General features: G+C 44.1%; 1 protein-coding gene across 1 annotated transcript in view; it reads left to right on the forward strand.

The window, feature by feature from the left end:
• TTC27 (tetratricopeptide repeat domain 27) overlaps window positions 1-27,829 on the forward strand; it is a 1,631,130-nt gene that overhangs the window by 1,256,449 nt on the left and 346,852 nt on the right. Inside the window, exon 11 of the mRNA XM_085612184.1 lies at window positions 19,110-19,205. Within this exon, the coding sequence (XP_085468310.1) occupies window positions 19,110-19,205 (96 nt within the window). The remainder of the gene's footprint in view (window positions 1-19,109; window positions 19,206-27,829) is intronic.

A 27,829-nucleotide genomic window follows, 5' to 3' on the forward strand; every position in this document is an offset into this window, starting at 1 on the left:
CATTAACTATAACTCACCACTGTGCCATACACTGTATTCTGATAAATTGTGATTTGCTATGTCCTAAGTGTTGTTATAAAAGCTATAATTTTAGATGATGTGAATAATATGTAGGGTTATAAGCAGTGCATGGAGAAGGTGCGAGTTAAAGATAATGTAGTGTGGCTACCCAGTTCAATACATTTTGTATGGAGGTGTGTCAGTTATAATAATTTGTAGATGTTGTGTAAATTATAAATGAAGATATATGTATCTTAGAATCTCTAATGTTTCTGTAGTTTAAGTTCAGTTTGTATAGAAAGAATGAATAAAGGTATAGTAATTTAAAGGTGGTGCATACATTATAAATTTGAAGCGTAACTATAACTTTAAAATTTCTAATGTTTCTGTAGTTTAAGTTTGGTTGGTATAGAAAGAATAAAGAAAGATTTCCTAACTGTAAACTAAGGTTTAACTGTAGGTGTTTTCCTTTGAATATGTCTATCTATCTATCTATCTATCTAAATAATACACCTACATGTTGACACTCATAAATAGATATTTATCTACTGAGACATCAAGGGTTTGTGCATATATGGGCCTATACTTTATATAGTGACGGCACTCTTCTCTTCATGTATTTATATGAACACATGTATATATATGTATAGTGTTTTATGGCTAGATCTATGTATTACAAAAATACAAACTAGATATTAAAAAATTAAGTAAATAAAATGTTCAGCTATTCCATATAGAACAAGACATTCAAGTTTATATATTACCTCAGTTTCTTTTAGTATATGTAAAATACATATAGAGATGTGTCTGCATATACGTCTTTGCTTGTAAATGTGATTGGAGGGAAATTAACTATAGTAGAAGTGTATAACAATATGTTTTGATATTAAAAAAAAAAAATAGAACGTATATCTAGTCTATGTATATACACAACATAGATGGATATGACTGGACTTGTAACTATTATTAAATGCATGTATACATGGGTACAGATTGATTATGCCTCGTACACCAATATTACTAAGTATAATGCTTATATGTGTGTATGCTATATATATATATATATATTTATTTACACATAGTTTGATCTAGATGTGTGAATATGTCCGTATACATGTGTATAACCACTACATACATGTGTGTATTCGACCATGTAAATATTGCTCCTTCTATGTACATATGGGTGTGTGTATATATAGAGGGGCTTACGTGAGTACTAAAACTTTACTGTCATCAGTATAAATATGCAGACATATTTAGATGTGTGAACATGTCTCAATACATGTATTTGTTAATTTCAGTTATTTGTAAAAAAAAAAAAAAGAAAAAAAATCTCAATTCCCTTTGACCTTTTTTTACATCCCTCCTCCCTCTGATTCATCCCAAACCTTTCTGATTACTATGAACTCACAAACATGCTTTTCATACTACCCCCTCTGTTTTATCCAATCCACCCAACTAGCAGGCACACATGTTCACTACTCCAAATAAGAACTCACAATTTATCTTTACTAATCCATTTCCATTACTCTATCACTACTCAGAACACTACTAAACATTTGAGAACGCGAGAGCATAGTCTCAACAAAATTACCACAACTAAGCCACTAGGAAAAAAAGGAATTATAGATTATCAATCTGCTAACTGTTTAACTCTAATCTTGGGTTCTGGAGTCACATGCTATTTGCCTGAAAGTGTTTCAGCTCCTCATCATGGGTAGTAATCGCTATGTAAATACAGTTTACAATTACAAACTTGTGATGACGTTACTAAGCATACCAGAGTTTAAACCAACAGCAATGTGAAGAAAAATTGTGTTCTACAGAGATTATTCTAAATAAAAATTTAATTGAAGCCTGAAGCTCTTAAAATAGTTGGAAGTTGGTGGCATGGCCGAGCCGTCGACCATAATGGCAGCACGGCGAGGAAGCTCCGGAACAGACTGCCCGCACCCTAGCAGCTGCAGCTTCCATCATCGCTTCATCTACCTTGCCTTGGGGAAAATGTCTATCCCCACGACTCCAGGGATGTAATAATTTGCTCCAGTTTCACCGGGACCCTCGATGACCGCCTACCGGCACTATGGTAAGATTGTGTGCCGGCCCGCCTCAGAAGCCGTGCTGCGACAGGGGCAGTGGGTGAGCCTGAGGCCAGGACTGCGGTGTTCAGCTGGACCCCTCTCGACCGCGCCCTGCCACATTGGGAGCATTTGAAGACCTTGCGATGACAGGCCCTGAGGGGGAATTGTTGTGTGCCGCCTTGGAGGCTCCGTGACCGCGCTCACTGCGGGTGGTCCGAAATGGAGTCGAGCGCGGCCTGCCAGGGCTTCCATCTGCTTTGTGGGCTGGTGCCATATCACTGACGGGCCTCAGGCCCCATGGCCATCCACACTCAGTGCCCCGGTGGGGGTTTGAATAACCCTATCATCTTGGAATTCCCGACCGCTGTGGCTGGGAGCACGGGAATCTGTGACCGCTGCTGCATTTCGCTGGCTCTGCACGGCCTGTGATGTGGACCTTGGTACCTCCCTTACTGCAGGCTTGCCTGGCTCAGGGGCCCCCTCCATGTGGAGGAGTCGGCGGCCTGTGGCTCGGGGGCCATCTGATCCATTCGTGGTGAGGACTTCGTTGTGGCCTCGCCCTCCTGCTTCCCCTGATTGAACGCTTGGCTGCCTGGCTCATAAATACTTGGACATAGGGGGAGTCACTGTCCCCACCATTTCTGCTGCCACGTGTTGCTGCCCTTGCCAACCTCCTTGATGGCGCTACCTTCTGGCTCGTCCCCTCTGAGCCGCTATTCTGTGGATCGGCCCCTGTGCTTGCCTCCTCTGACCGCCCATTGCCTGACTGTGGGGCACTTCCCACTGCAGTGACACAGACCTCCTTGCTCTTCCTGCCTATCTGTTTCCATCCAGGCGCCCGTCACCTACATCCTTCAATTCTCTTCCCCCCCCCCGGAAGATTACTGCCCATAGGGTCTTGGGGACCCTAAACAGCGCTGGCTCACGTTTGACAGGCCTAAGTCGGCGGACCAACCTGGCCCCTCGCCCAAAGCCGAGGATGGCGTGGATTCTGACTGCTGCGCAGATGCCCCGAGGGTATGGCTGCCATTCTGACGGAAGTGCAGGCCAGCTTTCGTGCCATTGATGCCTGTTTCGATTCTCCCACGTCCTGGCTCGACCGAATGATCCTTGGGCCCGTCGATTACTGGGACCAGGAGATTGCACTACGAATGGCCTGAGAAAAGTCCCCTTTGCACTATCAGGGTGCTGTCATTTCAATATTCCCAGACTTCACCATGGCAGTGCAGGAGGTGAGGTGGAAATTCACAGAGGCAAAGGCACAGTTCCAGAAGCATGGACTGAAATACAAAATGCTATACCCCGCCCGACTATGAGTTGCGACAGAGCTTAAACCACGCTTCTTTGAGTCCCCGGCCGAGGTCATCGCCTTCTGAAAGTAACTGGGCCGTACCAGCCCCACCTGGACTCACACCACTCTGGACCGCTCTTCCCTGGATGATAACATCTCAGCTAGTGCCGACCTGCTTGACCCCAGTTGAACTGTTTGATTACCCCGGTGTAGATGGTTACCTTTTGCTATTGTAACACCACAAGGCACTGCACCTCTTTCCTTAGATTATGCTCAACCTTTCCCTGCAAGCTGCTGACTGCTGCTTTTCATTGAATGATTCATACACAATTATCCAGTTGGGGTCTTTTTGTGTACGATGGGGTTTTATTGGGATTCACTGGGTTCTCGTAGCCTGGTGTGGGTGGGTTATTTGGAATGTGTTCAGTGTTGCTATTGTTTTGACCGCCCCTTTTTCTTTACTTCTCTCACATTATTCCTTTCTTCCAATGAGAATGGACCACACAACACATTTTATATCATGCCGTGCATGACAGCCATGATTACACGATACTCAGACGGGTGATAACAGATCCCCCGTTGATCTTACACTCCTCACAGGGAACGTCCATGGGTTAAATGACCCATAGAAGGGCAAGTTGGTTTTATCATATCTTACACGGCACACTGTCAAAGTTGCATTCCTACAGGAGCATCTGTCTCCACAACCGTCCCCTGTTTCTGCTACATGCTGGGGGCCGCACCGATTTTTCACCAGTTACTGCTCCTATTCGGGAGGGGAGGGGGACTGCATTTTCGTCCACAAAACACTCCCTTTTCAGCATCATAACAGTATCGCGGATGACAAAGGTCGATACCTTCTGGTGGTGGGGATAATGCTGGGGCGAAAACTCCTTTTCCTTAACCTGTATGCTCCTAACACTGATGACCCCCATTTCTATCAGAACTTATTCACTCAGTTAGACAAACACGAGGCTGATGCCATTGTTATGGGGTGTGAGTGAAATATGCTCCTAGACCCAACATTAGATTCCTCCAGCACATGCCCCAACCTTGCACTTCTTACCCCCTCCAAGATATGATCCACCATCACGCTCTCGGAGATATTTGGCGCCCTCGCTATCCCACCACTCCAGGCTATACTTTCTATTCTGCACTACATGTGGTATTGTCGAGGCTGGATTACTGACTCGTCTCGGCCTGCGCTGCACCGTGGATCCGGGACGCACAGGTTCTGCGGTGCACTCTCTCGGACCATGCATCGATTAGACTACGACTTACCCTTCCTTATGGGCGAGCTGGGAACGTCGCTGGTCCTTCCCTTCATCTGCGTTGTTGGACGTAGTCTTTTTCTTCCGAACTTCAAACTGCCATAACCAATTTTTTATTTTTTTATTTTTTTTACCTGTACTGATAATCTTTTTATTTCAAATCATTTTTATCGCATTTCAAGAAAGGAACAAAAAGTGAGACACAGTAATAGTGCAAAATATTAGATCACAAAAGTTAGTCTACGAAAGTTACATTGCTGTCAAGTCATGTGAGGTACAAAGTAAGTCGATGGAAATCAAATCAAATATAGAGAGAGAGAAAGAAAGCAGGAAAGATAGAGAGAAATAAATAATAAGAATAAGAAGCTACTCAAGTGACTTGTCACGTGAAATACAATGAAGCTTTAGAGACAACAGACATGGTCGACATTTGGCTATTACTCAGATTATTATACAGTCAAGGCATATGAAGCACTGATAGGTGTCATAGTTGTGCTAAAGGAAAGTACAGTACACTACAATCCAGATATATCAAACGGGTACAGTTACCCGTTCGCGTTAGGGCAATACAATACATTACAAGTGCGTGACTTCACGAGTGTAGTCTTCTATGATTAGGGCCTTGTGAGGAATTAGATCCACTCAGGGTGGATCATAGGAGAAAGAATGAGTGTCCAAGGTTTTCCATGGTTTCCTGTGTGATTTACGCCATGGAGAGGCATAAAGCGCGACGCCGGCTCCTCTGAGGAAGGCTAGCCACTCCTGCCATATCCTGAATCAGACCTCTTTGGAGTTTTTCCACTTATTCATAATGATTTTACAAGCTAAAGTAAGCATAATATCTAACAAGTATCGATCATTTATATCAGTGACTTTAGGGTCAAGAGCAGACGTAGGAAAATTTCCTCGAGGGGGTTATGTTGAAAGTGTTGCCTATGCACTTGTAAATCTCATCCCAATATGTTTGTATGAGAGGGCAATGAAAGAGCATGTGTGAATGGTTACCTTCATGAGATTTACAGTTCCAGCATATGAGGTTTTCGCTGATATTGAGTTTAAAAATCCTTTCAGGTGTCCAGTATGTCCTATTTATTAACATCAGTTTGGTTTGCGATAGTATTGGAGAAAATTTGTTCGAGAAGGGGGTTTTATGTATCTTTTCCCAATCTAATTTGATATTGCTAGAATTAGCTTCGGATTCCCACTTTTCTTCACATTTTGTGTGACATTTGCGAGGTTTGGGGGATAAGATCTTATACACTTTTGAGACAGTGTGTCCTGACTCCAGTAGCTGTGACAACTTTGAGAGTATGGACGGATCGGAGTGTTTTATAGAGCGCATCGTGAGGAGAGATTTTAGTTTTAGGAATTTATAAAAGTCTAATGCGTTTAGCCCATGGCGGGTCTGAAGCATGGAGAGGGATAGGGGGAGGTTTCCTGTAAAAAGGTCTTTGACTAGGTTTATGCTGTTATTTGACCAATGGGCCCAGTGAAGCATATTTCCGTCAATTTCAGATTGTGGTTATTCCAGAGCGATGCCAAATTGGATTTGTTAGTTTTTAATGGGGAAAAGTGTTCCAATCGTAGTAGGGCTCGTTTGGTGTTAAGCAAGATATACTTCGAATGGGGTAAAGAGGGAATATCTATGGTGAGGAGAGCAGGTAGAGGCATGCCGTGGATGATTGATCTTTCTAAGTCCAACCAGACTGGTTTGTATTCAGTCTGAGGGATTAGCCAGTTAGATCCCTGTTTACAAAGATATGCAGCTTGATAGTTCCTAAAGTTTGGAAGGCCCAGACCACCTTTTTCTTTGGGTAATTGTAGTTTTTTCATAGATATTCTGGGTTTCTTATCCTGCCAAAGGAACGTGTTAAAAAGCTTATAGATCATGTTTAAAAAATCGTTTGAAAATGTCATCGGTAGCATGCTGGCTAGATAATTGATGAGAGGGGTAATCATCATTTTTAATGTCACAGTCCTTCCCCACCAAGATAGGAATTTAGGCGACCAGCCATCTAGCAGTGAAGAGATTTTCTTAAGGAGAGCATTTTCATTGGTTTGAAGGGTGGTGATCATATCTTTCGTGAAGTCTAGGCCTAGGTATTTAAAGCACTTGGGTTGCCACAATAGGCCCGAGTTACCAATGATTTCTTTCCCTCCCAGATTATTCAGGAATTTCACCTCCGTTTTGTCTTTGTTCAACTTATACCCGGATACTGCAGCAAAGTCAGCAATTGTGGACATAAGTGAAGGAATAGCTACTTCCGCGTGTTCAGAGACATCTAACACGTCGTCCGCATAAACCGTAATCTTGACAGTGCAGTTGTTGAAACGTATCCCTGTAATCTGTTGATTGTTCCTAAAATGTTGGAGGAAAGGTTCAATTGCAAGGAGGAATAGAGCGGGTGAAAGAGGGCAGCCTTGCCTAGTTCCCTGTCCTAATTTAAAGGGTGATGAGAGGCAACCTCCCGCTCTGACTCTAGCTGATGGGTTAAAACATAGTGCCATTTCCATACGTTTAAAATTCTCACCCAGATTAAATTTATCAAGTGTTGCTTCCAAGTATGCCCAATCAACTTTGTCAAATGCCTTTTCGGCGTCCAAAGTGATAGCGACTGTTGGCGAGTCGGTAAGTTTGGATTTCTCCAAGACATGTGCTAGGATACGTGTATTATCACTGGAAAGTCTGTTTTTTAAGAAACCCACGTGCGAGGGGTGAATGAGTTTTGGTTAAAAAAAATTTAATACGTTTAGCAAGTATCATTGCATACATTTTGCAGTATAAATTAGAGATATCGGTCTGTAGTTTTTCGGGAGTGTTGGGTCTTTGCCGTCCTTTGGGATTACTGCTATGATGGCTTCTGCCGGTGTTCCATTAACCTTGCCAGAGTCACTAAATTCCTTGAACAGGTTTAGTAGTGGGAGTGACAGTGACGAAGAGAAGCACTTATAAAATTTGGCACAAAACCCATCAGGGCCCGGGGCTTTCCCAATTTTGAGGGCCTTTATCGAGCTTTCAATTTCTGAAACAGTAATTGGGCTGTTAAGTTCAGATTTTTCCTGTTCTGAAAGGGCAGGTAGTGTGTATTTATTCAGATATGCCTGTGTTTTCATGTTATCCAGGTCTTGATTCTTACCAGATAGAGTTGAGTCGAATTTCTTAAAAACCTCTGCAATTTTGTTGGGGTCAGAGTGACCTAAGCCATCTTGGTCTATGAGGTTTTTAATCAAATTCTTCTGTATTGTGAACTTTAAGTATGATGCTAAGCTCTTTCCTGCTTTTTGGGATTTACAAAGCTTAAAACTTTTTGTTTGTTTATCCATACTCCAGCCCCGTCACTGACTATTTTATTATACTCATATTTCTTTTTCATAAGTTCCTTCAAGGTTGAGACATCCCTGGAAGTGATATGTTTTTGTTCTAAAATAGCATTCTCTGTCTCTAATATATCAAGGTTTTTATTGGAGTCTCTATTCATGGCAGCTCTAATTTTGATGATCTCACCTCTAATAGTGCTCTTTAATGCCTCCCATCTTGTGCGCTTCTTTTTCTAGGATTTCGTTGTTAAGTCTCCATTGGGTTTGCTTTTTAAAGGGTTTCAGGTCTGAAATGGTCAGAGTAATGCATGCGTGATCTAAGACCACACTAGGTTCAATCAAGGTATGCTCGATCCTGGCTATGGCGTTGCCTGAGATAAGTAGGTGATCAATACGGGAATAGAATTATGTGGATGAGAATAGAAGGTATAATCCCTCCCCGTGGGGTTTGGAACCTCCAAGCATCTATAAAGTTGAAGCGAGTACAAAGATTAATGAGTGCTTTGTGTGAGTTATTGGGATGAACAGGGCAGTGTGAGTCTCTGTCTAAGATCGGGTCCATGGACAGGTTAAAGTCACCCGCTAGTATGTGCATAGCAGTTTCACATCCCTCCCCCACGACCCTTCATAAGCGTTGAGTCCTATTGGAGGAATTTTGTAATTTAGCAGAGAAGGAAGTTTCCTTTCTCGGTAAATACTCAGCTGCCTGCCAATATGGATAGTGTGAATGCTCCAGGAGAACACTGGTCTGTCTCTTGCTCCCTCCCGTAGGCATGGGGCTCATTACGGAGCTCATCCTGGATGACGGCACCCATGTTACGCAAACTGAATGTATTATGCAAGAAATGGTTTCACATTATCAATCTCTGTAAACCTTCCGCTAGTTGCCTGAGACAATGCCCACCAGTCCTACCTTGAGGCGCTCGCTATGGTATGGCTCACCGATGGTCAGTCACAGTTTTTTAATGAGCCGTTCTCAGAGGAGGAGATAGCCCAGCCGATCAACTCATTGGATGGCACTAAAGCCCCCGGCCTGGACAACCTCACTGGATCCTTTTATAATGCATTCAAAAACATCTTGATCCCACATCTACTTGAAGTCTACGCAGAAGCCATTGAGATGGGAATTCTTCCTCCCACAATGTGAGAAGCTGCAATCTCCTTGCTGCTTCAACCGGGTGAAGACCCTATGTGTCGCGCATCCTATAGTAAGTTAGGCATCCCTGGTAGATTTACGCCTCTCATCTCCTTGCTGTATTCTAGTCCTACTGCTCCGGCTCGTCTTAACAGCTCCATTAAAAAACTATTTGCTGTATCTCGAGGCACCAGGCAAGGCTGCCTGTTCTCGCCTCTATTATTTATCATAGCCATGGTCCCCCTGATACGCCATCTCCAGGAGCGCCATATGCACCGAGGTCTCCTGTTTCAACCCGGTCCACTCCTCATTTCCATGTATGCCGACGATATACTATTGTTTATTGATTAGCCTTCAGAAAACCTAGTCCCTATAGTATGGGAGATTATTTGTTTCGGGGCGCTGTCGAGCCTCTGCATCAACTGGGTGAAAGCTGAACTATTTCCCCTCACCGATGTTACCACCCCTCCCACATGTGAATACCCCTTCAAATGGTCCGCTGATTACTCTAAGTATCTGGGTATTGTCTTCCACAGGGACAAGGAACAGGTTATCAGTTTAAACTACTGACCTGCCGTGACCAGACTTGCGACACAGGTAGACCGATGGCTACAACTGCCACTCTACATAGCAGGCCACATCACTATTGTCAAAATGACAGTACTCACTCACTTTTTGTACTTATTCACGAACATCCCTATACCTCTGATTAACTCTTTGTTTTCAAACATTGCACAGCATCCTTTTGAAGCGCGTCTGGGTGGTTCGCAGGCCTTGGATAGCATGGGGAACACTCACCCTTCTGTACAAACGTGGTGGATTTGCCGTCCCTGATTTCCGTATCTATTACCTAGTCGCGCACGTCCATTTTGCAAACCATTGGTTTCACCCAGATGCCAGACTTCAGCACCTGCCCTTTCCACAGATCATACCACCCAGGATCCAGATGTATGATTTTTTTCTTCTAATATTACCACTTTTCTCTTCGTGACACATCCTTGCCTCTTTTTTTCTTTCTTTTCTTCTCCTACTTAGCCCTCATTATCTTTTTTCTTGTCCCACAGTATCACTAAAATGCACTTATGGTTTTTGTATTTGTCATTGGGTATGCATACGCAAATGCTTCAATGTCTCGAATCCCGTCTCCTCCCCTCTCTTCTGTTTTGTATTGCAGTTAAGAAAAATGGTCAAATAAAGGATTTAAAACATAGTTGGAACTTACCCCATGAAATGAGAAAACGTTTACGAACTCTACTATGGCAGTGTATTTTTCAGGCTAATCTTTCTTTCGGTTGTTTGAGGGTACTACAGACTTGTAAATGGAGTGCCTCCTTTTTGTTTTGAGTCACATGGGTGTTGTTATGGTCCAGACGCTATGCATGTGCATACGCGCTGGGGTAGATGTGTAAGAGAGAGGGAACAACATGAGGAGAAGGGAAAAACACACAGGCGAGAGACACAGATAGCGGGTGGGCGAGAATTACTCTAGAGAGAAGGCTGGAAAACACATGCACACTCTTGGCATGCTTAAGCAAAAATAAAAAATAAAGTTGTTTCCTAAAATTGAGCAGCGGAAGGACACAAGTAAAATGCTATACTCCAGACAAGGACAAACACAAGATGGACAAGACAATCCATTGAAAAAGAATCAAGTAAATCTGAGTGATAATAAAGCCAACAAGTGGTAAGCAATGTGCGGGCTTTAAGCCTGCTGGACGTTCTAGGTAAACTGACAATAGGTCTTATTCAACAAGACAGCTGTGCTCTCTGATGGGCTTGACCTAAAAGTCAGGAATCAACCTGAGAGCAACCCTTGCACAAGCAGTATCAGAGGAGATGTGGGTTCTGGAAGAGCGCGAGTGTGAATTTTGTTATATATTACTCGAAGTGTACTATTCTATGATTAAAAAGGAGTCGTGCTGGATAAGAAATATACGTAAAGCCATGTGATTGGGAGGTTATCATTACCTCTGTTTATCCTAGTGGAATAAATAACACTCTCCTCTAGAGTACCAGACACATTTAATTCTGCATGGCTCTCCACCCTTTCAACACATGATGGACAACAAACCTGGTGTAAACATTTCTTGATGTATTCTCCCAGAATATGGAGCCAGTCTCTTGATCTTACAGTGCCCCTGTGACATAGCCTAGCAAAACCAAAGGGGATGATGGACATTGCAATCACTCACCCCCAGTCAACTGATCTGGGTTTAATCCATCATCATTCTTTAGCTCACTTCACCACCCAAGTTCAAACATGGCCATATGCAAATTGGTCTGACCCTGTGCCTCATTGGAACAGTCCAGCCCGAACTGCCAAGCCATGTCTTCCCTGGACCGGAAACAAGCATCCTGGGACCGGTTTCTGGCTAATCAGCCGTCATCAGCCAGGCTAGCTTGAATCCAGTGGCAAAGTGAGCAAGGGACCCACGTCTGGGCATACCCTGCCAACTTAGGGCGAACAAAGCAAAACCAAAGGGGATGATGGACGGAGTGTTGACCATTGCAAGCACTCACCCCCAGTCAACTGATCTGGGTTTAATCCATCATCATTCTTTAGCTCACCCCTGTCAAAAGTTACTAAAAAGTAAGTGTGGTTTAATGCATGTGCACACATTTCCTAATATGGTGGTCTAATTTCAGTTCAAGCTAGTGGGATCTTCCATATAATAAAATCTGTTTTTTGTGTAGCCGTTCCCAGCCTGCTTTTATGTGCGCCTTTGTACCTAACTATCACGGACAATTTGGCATCGGCTTCTTTTCTGGATTTGAAAGACATTATAAATGTGAAAACACCCTTATTTTTATTAAAAGGATGCTAATTGAACTGTGTCAGGGGAGTTCAAAGGATAAGTGACAATTGATTTTCCAGTCCCATTAGGAGATGCTAGAATATTTTTTGTACCTACATATTAAAATATGCTACAGTTTACAAAGCAACCAATTTGATTCTTATAGACTTGGGTGTTCAATTTTTGTATTGAGCAATCAATGACAAAATTGCAAATAATGGAAGCACTCCATCTCAGGAAATGCAAATTCGTCTTCAGTTGCTCAAATGATTTAATGGTATCTTGATCAAGCATATCTCTAAGGGTTTTACATCCTCCTTCCAGCCTTTCCTGAGAGGGCATCCTAGACATCACCAGTGTGAACTCTTGATTTCCCAGCAGAGGAGTGAAGGGGGGGGAACGGGAAAGAAATGAGCCCTATCTAATTGCCATCCTATCCCATACAGCTAGCATGGCTCGCATGATCAGGGATATGTAAGGTGTGTGAATGCTTTGCGACTTGGGTTTCCAGGGAACCTCCCAGAATGATCCCACTGCCATTGTGTGATCGCTCATACACCATCCCTTTTTGGTCTCCCTACATGTCCAGTAAATTATGATTTGCGGATGGGCTGCTGCATTATAGCGAGCTAGTCAGGTACCCACAATCTCCCTTGGTGTGGGCTCAGTGAACACTGTTTCCTGGAGAGGCATTCCATTTTTTTTTGCCTAAATGAAGGAATTGCATAGTGAATTAAGGTCGCCAATGTAGTCCCTACATATGTGAAGTGTCAGAGTCTGGAGAATGTATAGGATCTTAGACCAAATGGAAATGTTGTAGGCTGATATCTGGCCTAATAACGAGTGTGTCTTATATTTCCAGTTGTTATGTTCAGCCTTGAACCCTCTTTTGAGTCGCTGTAGATTCATTTCCTTCGTTTTAGATGGGGTGGGGGCCAGGGCGAGGCCAAGGCCATTAATGTGATCAACTGCTCCACACAGTGGGGTTAACTATCATTAAGCGTTCCACTACAGTTTTAGGGATCGAGATGTTTAGAATTTCTGATTTAGAATTATTACATTTGAATTCAGAAACCCTCTGGTATGTGGCCATCTACTCAAGTACATCAGGGAGCTGGTAATCAACAAGAGGATGTAATCTGCAAACATGATGATTTTGATTTCCAGGGTTCTAAATTTGATTCTCTTTAAATCTGGATTGACTCGAATACATTGGGCCAGAGGTTCCAAGGTTAGGGCAAAGAAGAGTGGGGACAATGGACACCTCTGCCTTGTGCCTCTGGTTATGTTAACACATTGGGAATGTAGCCCGTTAACCCTCATACAGGGCTGCAATAGCTGGCAAGAAGCCAGCCAGTGAAATCGTCCCCTAACCCCTTCATCTTCAATGTGACTGCCAAAAAGTCCCTTTCCACTCTGTCAGATGTGTGTTTAGCATACAGAGTAATCAGGAAAGACTGTTTAGAGCCCGTGGCCTATATGTCCAGTGGATAAAGAGCCTTTTTTGTGTTACTTGCCTGTCTTTCTTGAATGAAACCTGAATGATCAGGATATACCAGTTCACCCATGAACACCTGTAAACACAATGCTGCTATTTTAGTAAAGATTTTTGCATCAGCGTTGAGGAGGGAGATTGGGCGGTACGATCAAAATCTCTTGTGCTCCTTCCCTGTTTAGGGATCAGAGATCTAGTTGACTCGGACATTGCGGGGGATCTTCTGTCTTTCTAAAATCATCTCTTGATAGACCCTGTGAAATAGGGGTAGGGTTGGAAGTGAGTGTGCCATACATTTATAAAAGAAGGCTGTAAAGCCATAGGGAACTGGTGCCTTCGATGAGCACAGTTTAAATTTTGAGGTGAGAATATCATCTTTAGTTATGGGTTTGTTGAGCCAGTCTCTGCATGGCTCAATTTGGGTAATGTGGCTCCTATTGAGTAGGTGGCGTGAGCTTGTGGGTCTGTGGGTTCCTTAGCATAGTCATGAGTAAAACTCATAAAAACATTTAGCCTTCCCATAGTCCTGAGTGTGCTCATCTGATGATTTTAATTCAGCTATTGCTCATTTGGTGTTGTGTGCTCAAAAGAGATTGGCCAGTAACTTGCCAGATCTCTTTCCCCATGTGTAGTATTTAGTATCAAACTTGACCAACAACTAAGCAGCACAGCCTTATTCTAATGTTCTGATCTGGCTTCGCACCTTGAGGATTTTCCTCCGTAATTTTGGCCCTCTGTAGTCACTATGTGCAGCATAGTCCCTGAGGCGTGGGCCACTGGAAAGTAAGTGTGCAAGAGAATGGCCCATGGTCTGAAAGCGTGATAGGGTGCTGGTCTGCCTTTACCAGGTTTGGGATTAGTGGTTTGTCAAGGAGGAGATAATCAAGCCTGCTAATGTTTTGTGTGCTCTGAAATAATGTGATTAATCTCGCCCTAGAGGGTGTCGAGTCCTTCAAGCGTCCACCAGCCCGTGACTTCCAGTAGCAGTATGCCTGAAGCCCAAAGGATCATCGACCCTCTCTCGCCCGATTGATCGGTGTGCAGTCCTGAATAATATACGAGCTTATGGTCTCCCTCTATTATGATTGGCATGGAAAACCATGCTGTCAGAGAGCACATCGTTTGACACAGTCTCCCACTACATCCAATTCCTACACAACATCGGAATCCAAGGACACACACTCCGATGGATCTGCTCCTTCCTGCCTGGAAGTCCAAGTCAGTAAGCCTGGTGCCGTACACCCCGGATGCATGTGACCTCATCTGCAAGGTTCCGCAAGGGTCCTCCCTGAGCCCGACCCTCTTCAATGCATACATGATTCCTCTAGCGAGCACCATCCGCTCCTACGATATCAACGTTGTCTCCTATGCCAATCACACAGAACTCATTCTCTCTCTCTCTCTCTCACAGACGAGATGCTCAGTACCTGGATCAAGGTCAGTGCCTGCCTGACTGAACTCACCCACTGGATGAAGACCAACTGTCTAAAGCTGAACACCAGTAAGACTGAAATCATGATCTTCAGGAAGAGCACATCACCGTGGGATTCCACCTGGTGGCCAACAGAGCTAGGAGCGACATCAACAGCAAAGTCGACATGACTGCCCAAGTCAGGGTTGTCATCACTTTACGCTTCCATACCCAGATGAGGCTGAGGAAGAGTTTCATGTGGCTCCCACTCTGCACCCGGAAAAAAAAATGCATGCCGTGGCCACAAGCAAGCTGGACTATGGGAAAATTCTCTGTGATGGTATCAACTAAAAAAATCACCAGAAGGCTGCATACCATTCAGAACTCGTGGCTAGAATCACTCTCCCACGTCACGCCACACTCACATCACACTACACCTGAAGCAGCTCCACTGGCTTCCCATTTACAAACCAGCACAATTCAAACTTCTCACCCACACTTTTAAAACGCTATCTCGGCATCCCTCAAAAATCACATCTGCTTTTACAAACCTTCCAGACACCTCTGCTTGTCCGGTCTCCTGCTTGCACAAATCCCACACAGATGGAAAATGAGATCTGGTGGATGAGGCGCTCCTATATCGCTTCTAAGCATGGTACGACCTGCTGCTACACCTAAGAGCCTCCTCCTCGCTTCTTGAATTCCGCAAGAAGTAGAAGATCAGGCTGTTCGAAAAGTCTCACTAGGGCCTATGTGTGACTAGACTCATACCTGCTGTGCCCAGGATAACCTCCCGGTTGATAGTATGCTTTTCAGATATGTTTAACATAATATAATCTCCATCAGAATATGATCCTGACCTTGATGATGGCTGTATACCGAAGCAAAGGCAAACAGCTCTCCCCTCAAGATTCCCTTATTTGTTATCCATTGACCCGCTTTGTCCTTTATGGAGTCCTCCTCAACTAGTGCACGGCTATGATGGATCAAAATACCCTCACCTGCAGATTTCTATCGGAAAAATATTGGCAAAGGAAAACCTGTGATTTCAAGAGTATTTGGTCTTCCCTCAATAGGTGGGTCTCTGGAATTAATCGCACATCAATGTTTAAGAGACATAGTTTATGAAGAATGGAGCAGCATTTTGAGGTAGTAATTCAGGCCCTGTACACTATACATGGAGATAATTAAGTGTCATGGGTGGTGTGGTTCAGTAAAAAATGCAGGAATCTCATTCTGGATATGGAAGGAGTACAAAAGGTGACATAAAGGTGGCAGCCCCCCCCCCTCCCACTACCCCCCACCAAACTACTAAGAACCCTGAAACAAAAAATTCAAAAAGCATGAACTATGTTGACATTAAACCAAAAACGTGTGTTGAACCTCTGGATATAGATAGACAATAAGGCAGCAACACATTTCATCTATGCCCTGTTTGTGAAGGTTAGATGACAGGCTGAAGGAAAGGAGTGAATACAAATATAAAGGATATTGGGCGGGGGGGCTACAACCTCTGATAACGTCAACACCAGGAAGGTTCTGACCCAGCCAGTGGCAATCCATTGTCCTATGTATGTCGGTGTCTCCATAAGGTCCCATATGAGAAATCTTTCAGGTTTGTTTGCGTATGGATTAAGAAGCTCCTTGCCCTTAGCACTGCGGTGTCACATTGGGAGATCGTTGTCCAGGCGATCCAGTTTCTAGTGTTCCACTCACTCTCTAGACTTGCTCCATGGAGGCCTTACATTCTGCCAATATCTCATCCTGCTTTTGAGTTCTTTTACCGCCATGGCACTTCACTGTCTTCCATTCTGGGCTTTTCACACGTGGCAGGTCTGGGGGTAAAGGAGGCTCTGTGTCAGGAAGAGGCAGGTTCAGCACCCGGCATGTCTCCCGTCTGAATTTAATGACCCATTTGCAGTGCCACTCAGAAGTCAAAAGGGATGGCCCCATCAATAGTTGATGTTATTATCTTCGAGGAAAGAGGTGGCACCCAGAAGGCTCGACGTTTGATGAGTCACCATTGAAAGGGCTTGAAATATTTGCAGATCATCACCATTATAGCGAATGGGGCCTCCTCTGCAGGCTGCCTCAAAAATCGCTTCTTTGTCCTTAAAGTGGTGATAGCAGACCAAATTATCTGTAGGAAGCTATGACTTTCAGTTGCATGGGCCTGCTCTATGAGCTCAGTCAACTCGAAGGGGGTCTGATCCATGCTCCTCGATTAGCATCTCCGCTAAACCCTGAAAGAATCATTTGATGTCTCGGCCGCCCCTGCCCAGTGGGACCCCTCTAATGCAGAGGTAACATGTACGAGAGCGGTTTTCAAGGTTTTACTGTTTCTCCTGACGAGTTATGTGCTGTTTGGCAGTAACAGTCACCAGCCATGAGCGTTATTCCTTCAGTTTTAGAGAGCATTCATATTGAGTCATTTCTAGTGAGTTGGCCCTCTGGCCAAGGTCATGTAGATCATTTCATTTCAGACATGTTATGCTTGAGGTCTTCCCAGACTGCCCCCATTTGATTTTTGGTATCTGCAAAGAACTCTAGCATAAAGCTTTTAGTGATAGCCTCTTCATTGCTTGGGGGAGGGTAGCTTTTTCTTCATGCTCATTATCTGCTTGTTTGGTGGATTTCTTTCCATCCTCACCCTTCTAGTGAGCAGGAGTCTGGAGGAGATCCTTTATCGTGACCTCAAGTTTAGGCCAGGTGACCACTGTCTTTGAAGGTGCGGCTAATTAACTGTGCACTGAATCTATGTGGCACCAGCTGTGAAAGAAGGCCAACTCAGCAAGGGTGGGACTTGGAATGGGTTAAAACCAGAAACACAGCTCCAACGATCCTTCTGTGCACATTAATGATGCACACTCCGAGTAGCCAGCAGTGCACTTCCTGCAGTAAACGGGGGGCATTTCATGCAGGTCACCAGGGTCCAAGGGGGCTGAGCATTCCTGACTATTTTGCCCAAAGTGTGAGGAGGGGGCTTACAAAGTAAACGCTTTGCACCTTATGGAGTGGGTTCAGCCACTCTCAGGGGTCAGGTCCACACTCTACAGTCCCCGTCCCACTTCACTCATAAATCCACGGGGAATCCCCCCACATTCCCCTCACCTTGCAGTGATGGCTGGTGTTCAGTGGGGTCCTTCCAGATGCAGACCTTCACTGGGCATTACCTGGCCCATGCTTGGACCACTGACCCCCAAAAGTCAACATTTTATACTGTCAGACCCTCTCACCATTGGGAGAGGTTCTGCCTCCCCAGCACATCACTCACAACAGCTGGGTCCCGGAAGAGTCCCAGTACACCTTCCACTTGCTGTCTCTGCTGGTGAGAAGGCACACCCCACTCATTGCTCTGGTCCATACCAGAGGATGTCAACACAGAATGGGCAGAGATCAAAGGGCTTGGCGTGTTCCCAACTTTGTGCCAATGCTGAACCAGCCTATCGACTTCCTGTTGTCTACATTACTTATGGCTGTGGTTCATATGCTGTGCAGTATCACCACTCATCACAAGGGCCATGGCGTTCTAGAAGGCAACCCTTCTGAGCGGGGCACTTGCCTGTAATAACTTCAGTGAGACCTCCTGTAGCAGTGCAGAGCTGCCGAACAAGGGTCGCGCCCCACCAGGCTCCTCCTCTTTGTTTGGGAGCTGCTGACTCCCTCATGACAAGCTTAACAAACACTGCTGTTCTTTCCGGTGGGTCATTCGGGAGGAGAGTGTCGGCTACAATGACTCCAACTCGTGCAGGTCTTCCTGGGTGGTTGTATGGAGGGATCTAGGCTGGGCCCACTTCCCACCTGGAGCTTCCCCTGAGCCTGCAGTGCCCTGTGTCGTCACCCACACCCGTACGTGGGTGGGGCCGGATACCTGGTGTGTCCCCTCGCAAGCTCAGTGTTGGCTGGCCGCTGCCATCTTGTCCACCATCTGCTTGTCGCTGATGTCCACCTGTCCACCGCTCACAGGTATGTCTCGTCCGGGGTCTGCTGGATGGCCCAGAGGGAAGTCTGCAAGGCCACCGCTGTGGGCTGAGATTACAAGTCCTGTGCCCTCTTGGGCGTAGTCATCTCTCCCGCGAAAATAATGGGGTTTGAGGTTACCTTCTAGAAATAGCTTCCACTTGTGATATTGGTTTGTGTTTTGCTTTACGTCTCTGTGATAGCCAATCAATAAATACCAGGATTTTCAGTTGTAATACATGTGAATCTTTGTGTTTTTGGTTGCTCGATTAGAGAGTGAGTAATGTATATGTGGTTCACAGCTATTCTACTAGTACTGTGTGTCATTTGTCTCAATATATTTTAATTGTAGGCCCTTGCCGACCAGTTTGATGACAAGAATCCGCCTGTACTGGAGCGTCTGAAGATTTTCTATAGTTCACAAATGCCTCCAGTTTGGGCCATTCAGGTATGTTGCAGTATATTGACTGCAGAGCTCTTTAATGGGGGGATATGCTATCGAGTGGCTCAATTACTGACTTTGGAATGTGGAGACCTGAGTTTAAACCTAGCTTTAGCACTTCAACACAAAAAAGTTTGATTATGGGGAAATCACTTTATCTACATATCCGTCATGTTTTGCATATTGAATGTATTTATGTTAAAACCAAGGATCCTGTGGCCCTTCTAGTACTGCCTTGATTGCGTGTACTAACGATTCCCCGAACCTGCTTCCCCTAATCTGGTCCCAACAGGAAATGTGCATACCGCCTCCCCCCCCCCCACACACACACACACACACACGGCCTCCTCCTTAATCACTTTCTCTCTCTCGCAGACACACTCTCTCACCTGTTTGAGATGCTACTGCTATAAGAAACGTGGTATTTATGAAGCGACCCACTGCTCCATCAAAGCTCCAGCTGTCTCAGAACACATACTGTGAAGTGACGTAGAAGCCATTTTTAGTTCTTCACTTATTCTCTTGTATGTTGTCTCTGGCGTTGATGTGTTTGATAGGTAGAGCAGGTCTCTGCTGTTCCTTTCCTCACTAGGCTAGTGATGTTCGGCTGTGCTTTTCGTAAATTGAAATGTCAATTGTAAAAAACATGGATTTTTTTTTTTCTTTCTTGATCTGAATTTCAGCATTGTCCGGTAACTTGAGATACTTTGTAGTTCTATCCAGGTGTTCACCGTTTTATGAATGCTAGAACGATATCTGGATCTTTCATGATCTTCGAAAAGTTTCATTATTTTAGTATTAATTAAAATCACTGCAAACACAACTGCTTGAGCGAGTTTAAAATGTTGCTAAAAACATTATGATAAAAGCTTCTAAAGAGGGCATTTGTCCAGTTTAAAAAAAAAAAAACATTTAAAGTTTTTGCGGCGTGTGAATGCTGAGACACATTTGCTGTGTTCAAACAGCTTTTTATGGCATCTGTGCATTTTGTTATGGCATTTTTCAGAAACATTGGTCTTAACAGGGTACGTCTTTCCTTCTTCACTCCAGGGCAGCCGCATACGAGATACTAGATGGATTCCTGAACTAACAGCCCAGGCCTTTTGAGTGATTGTTGGTTAACTTCCGTGAAATGAGTCTAAGCATCCACCTAGAATTGTACTGAATGGTCAGGACCTACAGACTTAAGCGTGATTCTTTCAACAATCTTATCCCTTGCATTTCTTTCCTCAATCACTGGCATTTTGGATCAGTCCTGTTTCGCCACTCTTAACCTGACTTCCCTCTGCTTCCCCATCATTCTCTATTTATCGATACCCCAACACCTTTCGTCCACTGACGAACCACCCAATCTCTTCCCCCTCGTCTTATCACACCGAATGAACTCCTAACAAACTCTGCAGGCAATTTGCAAGCATTCAATCTTTCACCCCTTGCTGATGGAGCCCAGATATGCCTTTAATAAAACATTGTTCATCACAGGATATTTCTATTTGAGAACACTCCTTTACTCGGCAACCACTGACTTTTGACTCGATCTCAAGGACTAGGGAGCACCTGCTGGCCTCAGCACTATTCTTGCCATCATCTCACACCAATCATGTTCTTTCTGTAAGGGCCAGTGGGTGGCATCCTTTCCTAACAACTCGTGACCAACCACTACATACTATAAAACTCCTTCAACCTCCCCATAATCCATCATTGTTCCTTTCACCCCCCATTTAAAGTGCCCACCCGGTTCTCGACTCCTTCTTTGATTACCTCAACTGCAGTGCTTAATTTGAGCAGGTGCTTTCCGGTGCTCAGCACTGGCACATAATCCTCGGCACCGGTGCTTATAGCACCAGTTAAGGGCACACTCATTTAGAAGGCACATAATTTCCCCCAGAATCACAGACTGTTGAGCCACGCTGAGACTCAAACCTGGTTCCCCAGCTCTGAAATCAGCAGCTCTAGCCATTAGGCCAAGTCCTCTCCAGAATAATAAGTGCCGGGGGGGGTCTATTCAGGAGGCCGTTTGCACTAGCACATTTCTCCTGTTAGCGCTGCCTCCTGAGGAGAGCCCCAGCACTTTTTATTTTACAAATTAACCACTGCTCAACTGTATCCTTAACCAACTGTGCTCCTAATCTCCATTCCTCTTCACCAAATTAAAACATTGAAACCAACACACAATTTTTCCGCAATTCTTAGGTGAGAATTCCCCCAGAAACTCAAATTCCTTTGCCATTCACTGACGTGGCAACACTCTAGACCCTTTATGTCTCTCTAACTTACTCAGCCAATCTTTACCAACTTTTGAGGAATGATTGACAGCATTTGTTAAGTGTCCACTACCGGCTAGATCTTGTGGTGTTAGACGTAAAACTGATAACCAAACACACCAGTCTTCAACATTTGCTTTATACATTGACAGCGATGAAGAGCTAACGATACAGTGTTTCATATACCTAATGACAAGGTGTTCCATATAAGAAGGGCCTGTATTGAGCAAGCACGCTCTCCTTTGGTGAGAAGTTCGAATTTCAGTACCTTAAAACGGGCTTTCTTTTTCCTTTGCTCCAGAGATTGCACCCTGGGAAATGTGAAGATATTAAATGTACCAGATAGGCAGGGTATGAATTGTGCAAATATTTAAACTATAAACGAACACTTTTAATGCTGATCGTGCTGAACTTGGTAAGCTAATGATGTAACTTCCTCCGAGAAGCCAATTATGATCCTGTTCAAGCTAGTAATGGTTCTTACTTGTTGATGTTGGAGAAGGTGCTTTGCAAGTCCACAATAATTGACACTTTAGTAGTTTAACCAGTGAATTACTGCTGCCCGAACCACAAGAGTGTGGTTCTTCTCCAAGAGTATGTTGGCCCGTTAAGGTGAACACATCAGTTTTTGGTAACTGAATTTACATATAGGGCCAGTGCAGACAGATCCTCTTCAGAATAACCCCTATACACCCTTTGCTGTAGCTATCACCCAACACTAAAACCCTGATTAAGCGAGGCTCAGAATTACAAGTTGTGTGGTAGTTACCATATCCGGTAATTACCAGGTGCATTAAAAATATCACCCTTTGTTAAATGTTGGCATATCAAACCTGTTGGAATAGGGAAAAAGTGTATGGGTTTACTGCACCAAACTCCACGTAATTCCCCTGAAAATCGGACTAGGTGCTAATTATCACATCCGATAAATAGCGTACCACAGGGCATTGTTATTTATCTGGTGCAATAAAAAGTACCTGGATTCTCAATCAAGGCCTAAAGCAACCAGCCCAAAGGGATAATATTTACACCTGCAAAGGGACACCAGATAGGTGTGCCACTCTCTCCACTCCTATTTATCATTGCTATGGGCCCATTAGTGCGGCATATCAAGGAGAAACCTCTTTGGAGAGGGCTACAGTTCAGCACAGGCCATTTTCTCTGATCACTTTGTGCGGATGACATATTAATGTTTCTTAGACATCCATCGGCGAATTTGCACCCCGTTGTTTGTGAAATCCAGAGATTTGGTTGTTTTTTCTGGCCTGCTCATCAACTGGAGCAAATCGGAGCTCTTCCAGTTGACCGCGGTGTGGTAAATAATTTAATTACCGGTACTTAATTTGATGCGGAAAATCTATAATAATAGCTCAGTAAAATAAGAGGCAGAATCCGTGGTATTAGAGGTTCGGAACGGGCTTTATTCCAAAATCAATTCGAATTGATGGACTCCATATTCCATCACCACGAAGGTTCAGGAAGTGAAGGACCATACTTTATTGACAAGTAATCATTTTTATACAATAGGCATTACAGTGAAACAGATGCAGGAGGCGTAACAATTGATAACAAAGATAAAACATCCATGCGTAACTAAAGTGGGTGTAACTGGGCGTAACTAAAGAACGTCATCAGGTATGATGTCATAAATGGGTGGTTTCATGAAAGAATTTCGCAATGTCAGCAGAAATACTTGGCAGAGATGCGCGCGCAGCAGTATGACGTGTGATTGACGTGCAACTAGGGGGTGAAGGGGACTTGACATTTAGCTCTACATGTGGAGACAGAAGTCTGGGGGGTCAAGTCAACCTAATCCCAAATCATATCTAACATCCTATGTTTAAAGTACTATGTTATCCAAAAGGAAAGGTCTTTCGAACAAAATCTATTCTATACTGACTGTGAGTGCGTGTACAAGCGTCTAAGTGTCTACACTAGATGCGAGGGCAGAAATCTTCCATAGTAACAGGGCTATGAATTACTTGCATAAAGACAGAGAAGCCGGGCCCTTTGCTCGGTAGCTGGAAGAATGTTTACTTAAACTACTAGACAGGAATGCATTGGATAGGGAGCGGAGCAGATAATCTCGAAGGTGAAATACAGTTTTTGGCAGGCAACAGGCTGGAGTCAGGCACCGTTAGCCGCGCAGGGAGTAGGACAAAGTTCATGGATACAGATGCGAGCTCAAACTGGAGCTTTCAGAGGCAGAAGGCAAGAAAAGGCTTGATGGCAGAATCAGGGCCTACTCGCCTGGACTGTAAAATGGCATAAATGAACCATATAAAGCCGGTGGCCTTTCATACTTAGGAATGGAATATCCGACCCATTCATGGCGGATCTGAAAGAGGACATGTTGACGGTGGACGCACATGTGTTTGCGTCTTCATAACTGGAACTGGAGGAAACATACATGTACTTGTGGTTTATACATGAAACCGTTGGGGTCCAAGATAGGGGACATAACTGACCATAAAAATCCATATTTCCACATTCCCTCCTTGTCCCCTACTTGCCCTTAAGAGATATCAATCTTCATCAATCCGTTGATCTGTTCATATAGCATCATTTGTTCTTCTTTCTTCTTCCGGGATGAATGAAATCTTGGTGGTGGAATACACGATGTGGCACACAGACCACAAATCGCTGGTCCACATTGTAGGCATAAGCAGCAACTGAATAATATGAGAAAGCCAATACCTAGGAAGGATAGGACCCTCCATCCAAAGGTAGACAATACACTCCAAAACCAACCGGACCAAGTCCAGGTGCCTGGATTCTGGTGTATCTGGCTTACAATCTTATGAAGGCGAGTTATGGCTTTATATACAGATGGCGAATTTTCTGGTATGAAAATGCAACAGCTTGATCCGATGACCCTACAAGCTCCGCCCCTATCGGCCAGGATGACGTCAAGGACAAGACGATTTTGAAGCACAACAATCCGCATAGCAGACTGCTCTTCTGTTAAATTGCCTAAGGCGGAAATAGTTTCGTTCACTACTGCTTCAAGGGTTCTGGTTAATCTACGTATCAGCTTACTATTGGTAACTGTACCTATATAGGGAAAGAGACCTTTATTGAAATCTGTGTATTTTTCCCATGCTGTCTCAGTGTAATCGACTATTGGGAGATCTCTCCGTTCTCTATTGTGTACTAAATGAGTATTTCTATGATAATCAGGAGGAGCTAGGAAAACAGGTGGCAAAAGGAATCCGATGTAACAGGTACCATCCCAATCTAGAGGCAAACGTATATATGCAGTCTGACCACATATGAAGTAGGAATGGCGAGAAGCTCTAAATGTGGATTTGCCTTGATCACTGAATTCTATTACAGTGGTGCATCTACTATGGCCCATATGTATGGAACCATTCTTTCTTACACATAATTCACCTTTAACTGGAAATACTGACATGGCGGGCAAAATTGGTGCAGCTTCGGATTCAACATTCAGGATCATGAGATTGAGCGTGAAATTCCCTAATCCATATACTTCATTTTCTAGATCAGTTCCTGTTCTTTTGGGAAGTCCCTTCTTGTCAGGGTAGCAGATTTTGAGCAAAACTAAGTTCAGGTTTCCCCATACCCAGTTGTCTTTATCAACTGCAGAATTCGAATCTAGGGAATTAATTAGACTAAACCATGCTCCACAGGAACCATTGTGTGTGAACGGATATGGAAAGAGAGGCAGAATTCCCTTATAGTTCTGATAGGGAGGGAGTCGGCCACATATCCAACAATTTGTAGCATTGCTAACCTGATGGGAATGATGTAACATACTAATAAAAGTGTTATTGCGCAGCGCAAATCTATAGGACAACTCATGCGGGGGTAATTCACTAAAAGAATGTTCAGCAGTAACATTGTAAACATGTTTAGAAATAGGATAATATATGTGCAACAATATACTTGCAGCTATTATTAAAAGACTTAAGAAAAACAAAATTAATAACGTCACTGTGCAATGACTACGCAGTGATTTACAGTACGCATGTTGTTTCAACTGCATTTTTCGGTTTCTTTCTCTATTCAGGTCTAGAGGATACATGTCGGAGACAAATTCAACCGATTCACCTTGGAGAGGACTTAAACAATCAAATTGCCTGACTTGTTAGACCTTAGTTTTAGTTTATATTGTTCCTTGTCATTCAGTTCAACCAAAGGAAGCTTTGAGTCAATCAGTGAAGACACGCGAGGTGTGTCGTTTACATCGGACGGTAGTCCATGAAATTTCTTGATATGACTTGAATGTATCCAGCCTTTTCGACCTTCGATCTTCACGGCTGTCCTCGTGGTTAACAGTACGAGTTGAGGCGATTTCCACCTAGGATCCAGCTGAGACTTCCGGTCAAAGTTCCTTACTAACACCAAGTCCCCTGGAATTACGTCATGGGGTTTCACCTCGGTGTTGTCGGGAAAGGCTGCAGCTACCTGTGAACGACAAGATTGTAGTGCAGACATCAAGGAAGCCAAGTAATCTGTCAGCATATTACAGTCAACATCAGTTATTTTGCGTGGTATGGGCGTCCCCCACATATTTGGTGGTCTACCAAAGACCACTTCATAAGGGGATAGCCCTGTTCGAGAGTGTGCTACCATTCTCATGTAAAAGAGTGCAACTGGTAAGGCTACTACCCAGTCGACACCTTTCTCTCTACATATTTTGGACAATCTAATTTTCAGAGTTTGATTATGTCGTTCCACGAGACCTGCTGCCTCGGGGTGTCGGACACAGTGAAATCTCCACTGATAGCCTAACAAAAGTGAAACGTGTTTCATTAGTTCGGATGAGAACGGCTGGCCGTTATCTGAGTAGACAACACGTGGTAAACCGTACCGTGGGAAGAATTCTCGAACCAACTGTTTGGCAGTAGTCGGGGCAGTGTAATCTGAAACCGGGTATGCCTCTGTCCAACGGGAAAGAGCACAGACAACTACGAGAACATATTTGAATCCTCGACATCGTTCCATCTGGATATAATCCATCTGGAGGACTTCAAAAGGGTGATCAGGAGGCTGAAATCCACCTTGTTCTACGGGAATGCTTTTACCTGGGTTAAACTGACAACAGATCATACAGGTACGAACTTTTTGTTTAGCTGCTGCTCGTAAATGTTTGTTGAACCAAATGTGTTGAATGCTGTCTAGCATAGCTTTTTCTCCTAGGTGCGCTGGACTATGTACAGTATTAATAACGACTTGGACCATTGAATCAGGGAGGAACCATACAGATTTTTCCTTCGTCATCCATCCTTGATCCGTTTGGATCCCTCCTAATTCAGTCCATTTCTTTATTTCCTCTGGTGTAGCATGTGTCTGTATGTCAATTACGTCAAGAGCGGGATCCTTAACCGTCATGCAATGTGTTGGTGTCGGGACTATTGTCTTTGTCATGTCAGATGTTTGAGTTTGAGCAGTCTGTTTAGCTGTTCTGTCAGCTAGGTCATTGCCTTGGGAAATGATATCAGTAACTTTCGTATGAGCTTTACATTTCATAATTGATATTGCAGTGGGTAGATGTATTGCATCTAATAAGGCATGAATGAGGGGTCCGTGCTGAATATGGGCACCGTGAGAAGTTAAATAACCTCTCTCTCGCCACAGCACGCCGAAGTCATGTACAACTCCGAATGCATAACGTGAATCTGTGTATATGTTGACTTTTTTATTCGTGGCTTGAATACAGGCTTGTGTCAGAGCGATGAGCTCTGCTGCTTGAGCGGACAAGGTATTTATGCGATTTGTTTCAATGACTTCAGTATCTGTTGTGACTGCGTAAGCGGCCACTAGCTCTCCTGTATTTGTTCTCATACATGAACCATCTACATACAACGTCAGGTCTGGGTCTGACAATGGGACGTCTGTCAAGTCTTGTCTGGGTTTCGTCGTGATAGTGATAACTTCAATACAATCATGTGCAAGTGGGTCTGTTCCGTTTACTGGTAACAGTGTGGCAGGATTCAATGTACTACAACGTCTGATTTCTATGTGTGGCTGAAATAATGTTAATTCGTAACCAGTGAGTCTTGCTATAGTCAAGTGTTGTGTTTGTGTGCGGTTCAAGAGAACCTCTACTGCATGTGGTACTTGTACTGTCAATGGATGTCCTAACACTATGGCATCGCTTTGTCTGATTGCTAAAGCTGTCGCTGCCACTGATTTCAGGCACGCAGGCAGAGCCTGAGCTACGGGGTCTAATGTACTAGAAAAATAAGCACATGGTTTGTGTGATCCTGCTTGTTCCTGTGTGAGTACTGACAAGGCAGTACCTTCGCGTTCTGTAACAAAGAGTGTAAACTGTTTATTGTAACATGGTGTTGCTAAAACAGGCGCTTGACATAAAGCTTTCTTTAGGCTTTCAAAAGC

Source organism: Triturus cristatus, chromosome 6 (assembly GCF_964204655.1).
Source record: "Triturus cristatus chromosome 6, aTriCri1.1, whole genome shotgun sequence".
Classification (NCBI taxonomy): Eukaryota; Metazoa; Chordata; class Amphibia; order Caudata; family Salamandridae; genus Triturus; species Triturus cristatus.